The 7174-nt window shown below is 39.9% G+C and overlaps 1 protein-coding gene across 1 annotated transcript; it reads left to right on the forward strand.

The window, feature by feature from the left end:
• Nucleotides 1–5419: 5419 nt before the first annotated feature.
• Nucleotides 5420–6965, forward strand: LOC124668524 (reticulon-like protein B9). Its single transcript, XM_047205650.1, has 5 exons — nt 5420–5541; nt 5653–5833; nt 6077–6218; nt 6317–6386; nt 6503–6965. The coding sequence occupies exons 1-5, from the start codon at nt 5454–5456 to the stop codon at nt 6718–6720; spliced, it is 699 nt and encodes a 232-aa protein (XP_047061606.1). The 5' UTR covers nt 5420–5453; the 3' UTR covers nt 6721–6965.
• The last annotated feature ends 209 nt before the right edge of the window (nt 6966–7174 follow it).

A 7174-nucleotide genomic window follows, 5' to 3' on the forward strand; every position in this document is an offset into this window, starting at 1 on the left:
CCTTAGGTTTTCTCGTAAAAGTAGGAAAACAAAAACGAGTTGCACCGTGGAGCCTTGTTTGCCCGCTATATGGAAGAATGTCCTACCTCTTGCGTCTAGTAGCTGGGCACAATCGGGGCACTTCTTGAGCAAATCAAGGACCACAAAAAATTGCTTTGCAGTAACTGCCATTTGTATGGGGAACGATCCATAGTTGTCAGAATGGTATACTAGAGATTTGTCATCGTTTAGCAGTGATATGACCGTAACCCGCATCCCACGTAATACTGCAAAATGAAGGGGCGTATGTCCCTTGGTTTTGTCTCCTTGTTCGCTGAGCTTCTTGTTCCATTCCAGTAGATTATGTCATCCCTACATGTACAATAAGTATAGACACGTGAGGGATATAGCTTTGGTGGCAACTCACTAGAGAGTGGTAAGAGGTGGAAAGTTTAGTCCCACATGAAAAGTTAGGAGGAAGTTAGACCACCTTATAAGGTGAATTGTTCCATCACTATTAAGTGAGTGAGACGAGGCCACTGCTCCTTGACTTTGTGTGTGTATTGATGGAACACATTGTGTGTGGGTCATAAAATCTAAGTACTATGTTCATCGATTTGTGTGTATCGATGGACATCGTCTTGTGTGTGTGTCGCAAACCTAAGTACTAGTCATATATATCTGTTAGGTTTATGAATGCTTTGCTCTAATATTTATCAACATATATGCATGATGTACTAAGATGATATACTAATATACCTTATCAATAGATATACCGATGTACGTTGTGTACAAGGGTCGGGTTCCAGGTGTCTACAAGGAGTGGCAGGACTGTCACCAACAGGTGCATAAGTTCAGCGAAAACACCTACAAGGGATATGCGACTAGAGAGGAGGTGGTGGCACAGTGAAGGAGACACGTGGGGAAGAAGACGAACCAGCTGAAGTTCTTGGTCCCCCTCTTACTCACCGGCACCGCGGTTGTACTCTATTTTACTTTAGTCTAGGTGGTGACTAAGACATGCGACCATGAACCTTTGTAATATGAGATAATGAATATGTGTGTAATAATTTGGCTCTAAATGATATAATGATGAAATTTGTGAGTGTATCATGTCATTTCGCATATAAAATGTCTTATCCTTGTATTTTGGATATTCTATGTATATTTTCTGTACAATACTGTATATTTCTTGTATAATGCCAGGATATAGCACATAAATGCAAAAATTCAAAAATCCTAAAAAAACAATTACATGGCGCATATTGGAATATGCGCCACAGAATCTGGTGCACACTTTCTATGGTGCACATGGCAACATGCGCCACAGAATTCTCACCCCGAAATGCGCCACAGAATTCTAATATATGTCGCGTGATAACTGTGACGCATGGCATATGCGCCACAGAAGTTCAAAAAGGTGCACCACAGTTAGGATTTTTCCTAGTAGTGAGATCTCGTTGGTCACAAGCTAGCAACTTAGATTGCTTTGCTACAACATTTGGCTTTGGTCCAACTGAGGCAAGGAGCCGATGAGATTAGATGAAATCTGTATCAGAGTGGTACATTCTCTATAGATTCTATGTACAAAGATTTAATCTAGCCAGGCAGTTGACAATAACAAAAAAAAATTGGAAGATTATGATTCCACTCAAAAGTAAGATTTTCGCGTGGTATCTTTGTCGAGGTGTAATACTCACCAAAAAACAGTATTGCAAAACAAATTGTTATGGAACAAAAATGGTATGTCTTCTGTAATCGTAATCATAATGAGACTATTAAACACCTTCTTCCGGTGCATGTTTCATAGATCTATATGGTTAGTTATCCAGATAGGTTCTATCTTATACCCACCACGTAGAGTTGCGAATTCTTTTCGCAATTAGCTCAATGGTATGGATCATAGGTATATGCCACGTATAAGGGGAGCGATTGTCGTTATTTGGTTACTATGGCTATGTAGAAATGATAAGGTCTTTAATGATAAAAAAATTCTCTCGTGCAGTTTATCTACCGATGCACAACTACTCTATGTTCATAGTCGTCTCTACAAAGTATGGAGTATCGGGACCTGTTTATGGAGGTGTCTAGATGGGACTTTTTTTATCCAACATAGATAACAGCGTAATCTACCGATTAGTCGTCCATCACCAGAGGTGCCTTAGCAGTCTGCGTGATAAATACTTCTAGTGTCTTGTGCTTTTTATTCTGTTGTTTGATACTTTTGGATTCGGCCGTTGTGTGCATCCTTGTAGAGGCCGAGTGTAATGTTTAAAAAAATTAAGTAATAAAGTGTTGTTTATTAAAAATGATCAACACTAGAATCAAAGATGAAGCGAAAGCTTGGATCCTAGCCGAGGAAAAAATTGCGAAATGTAATATGGGAGAGTAGGCCCCTTTTGAAGTTCTAGGTCTTGTCCTAGACAATTGTTTCTTAAACATTCTTCTCTATTAATGGAAATGATAAATCTTTCGCTTCGTTTAACATAAAGAATCTATCTATTATATACTAAAAGCACAATACGAGGGTCTAAAATAGAGACACCACGTTAATCCACATCATTAGAATTATTCTAACTATTAGATCTAGAATTCACGGATAGGATTTAACAAGAAAAAAATAGTTACATACATAATTGTGTAACATTGTTTGACACACTCAATAAAAAGCATATAATCCAATATAGAAAGCAAATCACGTATCATGCATGTAAGATGTGAAAAGGAAGGAGAAATCACGTAACATGCATAGATATCAATTTGGAAGCAAAATCATGTGCCATGCATGTAGGACGTGAAAAGGAAAGAGCCTAAAAAAATTGATCGACCCTGCTAGATGGAGAAATCATGTACCATGTACAACACGAAAACACGTATATCTCTAGCACATTAAAGCAAAATACAGTGATCGAAAATAGAGACACCATATTAATCTTCATGTACTGTAATTATTTGAATAATCAATCTTAATTTTAACGGTTAAGATTTAATCTAAGAATGTTTTACGTAAACTATAACCGTGTACATCTTGTCACGCCGTGTACCATGCATGTAGGAGGTGAAAAGGAAGGAACCTAGAAAAAATTGATCGACCATGCTAGATGGAGATACCACGTACTATGTACAGCATGAAAAAGACGTATATATCTAGGACTCTAGATCCGTTCAATAGAAACAAAAAAATATGTTTATTAGACATTAAAGCAAAATAGAGTGATCAAAACTAGAGACACCGTGTTAATCTACATGTGCTACAATTATTTGAATAACCAATCTTAATTTAACAGTTAAGATTTAAATCAAGAAAATGTTACGTGAACTATAAACGTGTACATCTTGTCACGTCGATGAAAAGTTGACCATTAAAATAAACATATATATCTATATTAAGCAATAACAAAGATGAGATATGTCTCCACGTGGAAAGGCACAAATTTTATTATAGGAGGAGTACTAAGATTTGGTTTTACAATCCCACGAGACATGCACAATTTCTCAAGATATCATTTTATTGCCAATCAATCCCGTAGTCCCTATCTCTCTCAACCTCCGTAGTGTAGATATTCCAGATTTCTGAATGCATCTTTCCCGGCACCCTCTCATCCTAGAATCAGTACTATGAACATTCATGGTCATAGAAAAAAAAAGGTATGAAGACGCAACTGTGAGCAATCGGAATAAACACCACAATCAGGTAAATAAGATACGTTGAGATCGCTTGGCAAGGGTGATCACGATATTATTTTAAATCCATTTCTAGCTACAAGTATTTGAAACCAGATTAGGAGACTTCCCATCATCATATTAGTTCCGCAAATATCTCTATAGATAATTTGTACCAGCTCGAATAAATAAGTTGCGGCACACTGAACTTTCGAAGGCTAGATAATTCAACACACCGCAGTCCGCAGAACATAGTGATGTTAGGTGATCCAGCAAATACACAGCAAGAAGCTATGATAACAGTTTGACATTTTGTTTAAGGATTATTTTTCACAACTACCCAAGTTTCGCAGATTTCGTAAAAATTTCAAAAAAAAAAAGGATATGTATAAAAATGGAAGAACTTGAAGTTGAGTTTTTCAACTCTTTTTACAAAATTAAGTATTGGTCTTTGGAGTCAATCACACCACCTAATCGAAAAGTGCAAACACACTACACCTAAAATAGATCTTATTTAGTGAAAATACATATATTTCTATAAACCCTTATACGTGTGATTATTTTTAGGTTTGTCCAAACCTACCTTTTCTCACCGTTTGCTAAAAACAGCTGATTTTACGAATTTGGTCCAAAATTTCACTATCATTTCAACGAAATAATTCCCCGTGTGACTTCATTTCACTTTCAACCTAGGAGGCAATTAATTAATGCACCAATATTCTGCAGGGATTAGAACATACTAAAAGGGATTTTGCATGTTCAGCTTGCTAGAAAATTGGTTCAAATCCATGATGAACAATGTAGTTCTAATTCTACCACTCTATGCCATAAATGGTGAACAATGTTGATACCATATGTACTTTGGTTCTACTACATGTCATCGATGTTCTAAAAAAAATTAGAGTCAAACCTACCTCAACTTTCATGCATGCAAGATTGGTTCAAATACATGATTGACAATGTAGCTCTAATTCTACCACTGTATGCTAATAAATGGTGAACAATGTTGATACCATATGTATTTTGGGTCTAAAACATGTCATCGATGTTCTAAAAAAAATTAGAGTCAAACCTACCTCATCTTTAATGCATGCAATTCCTAGGAAATGAAATCAAACCTGTGAGATTCAAATAAATTTGTAGAGTAACTGATGTCTACCTTAGAATATTCCAAGTTTTCGTGTAACTTGAAGTTGAGGTTGTTGGTATGTATTTAATATGTAGATTGTTTGAGTAAAATTAGTATTATTTATCCTATAGTCGAGTCTATAGATAATCATTGGACCCATCTTGGATTTTTTAATGCTACAATTTATAATTTATCCAACCATATTCATACCAATAAAAAAATAAAATTCTGACTAAACGAAAATTTATTCTCATAGTACAAAAAATGAAAGTCTAATAATAATTTTAAATCTTAAGTTAAGAAGTTGCCATCGCATTTGCGAGGGCCACTGTGCTAGTTGGTCTATAATAACAGAAGGATGTAGTGACTTAAATTACCCGCTGAACAAAGGAGTTATTGGTAGGGCAAGAAACGCATGTTTCACCCAGCCAACAAAACAAACGGACTATGGTTCTGCCGAATCCAGAATCACAAGGCTTGGATCAGATCCCAACTCCAAAAGGCACCGGAACACCAAAGTATCAAAGGAAAGCTAGCCCTAAGCCAAAGTTATGCTTTGCTCTTTCCCTTGAAGATTACCAACGTATTTTTTTTTCAATCCTATATAAGCAAAGCTGAATAATTCGAAGAACAACAACCTCAACAGCAAGTTGCATAGAAAAAACCTCAAACCAGCACCAAAATGGTAACGGGAGGATCGCACGGGCACAGAGCGCCGAGGCTCTTCGGTAGGGAGAGGCCTCTCCATTCCGTCCTAGGTGGACGCCAAGGTGACCACCAGACCTCGATTCTCGCAACGCTAGATCGATCGATCATGGCTCCACTGATCACGTTGCGGCCAATGTGAGCTTTCCTGAATTCGTTTGTGTAATGCATTGCAGCGGCGGACATCATCCTGTGGAGGCGGAAGGAGGTGTCGGCGTCAATCCTCGGCGCGGCGACGGCGGCGTGGGGCCTGTTCGAGGTGGCGGAGTACCACTTTCTCACGCTGGTGTGCTACGCGGCCATGATCGCCATGGTCACCTTCTTCCTATGGACCAACGCATCCGCGTTCCTCAACTTGTACGTACTGCAGCCATTTCTTCAGTCTTGCAGTTTTTGTTTCAGATATTGGAGTTTCAGTCAATACACTCTAGCAACTTCTCCAGCCCAGCCCATGCAATACAAGGATTATAGCAAACAAATCTGGCCCAACCAATTAACACAAAATCAGCCCACCAAGCATTTACATTCAGTTTCGATATTATTCTGAATCCCGAGTCAGAAATAAGTTTTTTCATGATGTCAACTGCAACCTTGATGAAGGCCTGTCCCAAGGATCCCGGAGATGGTCCTGTCAGAGAGAACCACGAGGCAGCTGATCCTGGGCCTGCACAGGAGGCTCAACTGGTTCGTGCACAAGCTTTACAACATCGCTTGCGGACAGGACCTGAAGATGTTCATCCTGGTAACCAGCTCACTCAGCTCAGGCACAAAAATTATCATCTATAAGCATACACATGTGAATGCCTGGCTGATCTGTATCTGATACTCATCTTACTGCAGACGGTAGTGTCTCTGTACATCGGGTCAGTGTTCGCCAGCTGCTTCACCTCCCTCACCCTGCTCTACATCGGTAAGCAATTGACACTTTCAGTTGCTTGCAGAAGTTTCAGCGATTGCTAGTTCTTCAGAATAGCAGGAACTTGAGAGATTGATCTGTATCACTCTGGCTGTTTTGTGTTTTGGCAGTTGTGTTTTTCACCATGACGGTGCCAGCGCTGTACGAGCGTTACGAGCACGAGGTTGACCACCTGGCTGCGAGGGCTGGGCACGACTTCCGGACCCACGTCGCCCGGATGGACTCCGGCGTGCTCAGGAAGATCCCCAGAGGCAAAGGGGCTACCGCTGCGCACAGGACGACGACGACGACCGATATCCATGGGTGGCACCGCTCACAGGCTAGCTAAACCGAGCCAAAGATTCACCTGGTGAATAAGCAATCAAGCGGCTGTACATGGCTAGAGCTGCAGATATACATACATGTAGGTTCAGAATAAGACCTCGACCACAACACGCTCTACATGGATGGATGTCATCGAACCACACGCTGTTCAAGATGTTAAGAGGTGCACACATGTACTTAGTGTAGGTTCAGAACAAGACCTGAATCGAAAAGAGATACGCCGATGTGGCAAATATATATAATCATGCTCCGTGCCTTCATGCGTGCAACGACGACGGTGATTTGGTAAATCTTTCGAGGCGTGCGCTTTACGGTGGTGTCATATCTTCTGTCCATCATCTTCGTCTTCTTCCTTTTAGCTTTCTGTTGATGGATCGGTCGAATGCCATGGAACACATGGGCTCCACCATTAATGGGGACGACGGAGACATGCACCTGGCTATCTTCGGCCGGATAGA

Source organism: Lolium rigidum, chromosome 6 (assembly GCF_022539505.1).
Source record: "Lolium rigidum isolate FL_2022 chromosome 6, APGP_CSIRO_Lrig_0.1, whole genome shotgun sequence".
NCBI lineage: Eukaryota > Viridiplantae > Streptophyta > Magnoliopsida > Poales > Poaceae > Lolium > Lolium rigidum.

Coding starts and splice junctions, on each gene's coding strand:
- LOC124668524 (XM_047205650.1), top strand. CDS start 5,454: ATGGTAACGGGAGGATCGCACGGGCACAGAGCGCCGAGGCTCTTCGGT. Junction 5,834..6,076: donor GCATCCGCGTTCCTCAACTT/GTACGTACTGCA, acceptor ACCTTGATGAAG/GCCTGTCCCAAGGATCCCGG. Junction 6,387..6,502: donor CCTCACCCTGCTCTACATCG/GTAAGCAATTGA, acceptor GTGTTTTGGCAG/TTGTGTTTTTCACCATGACG.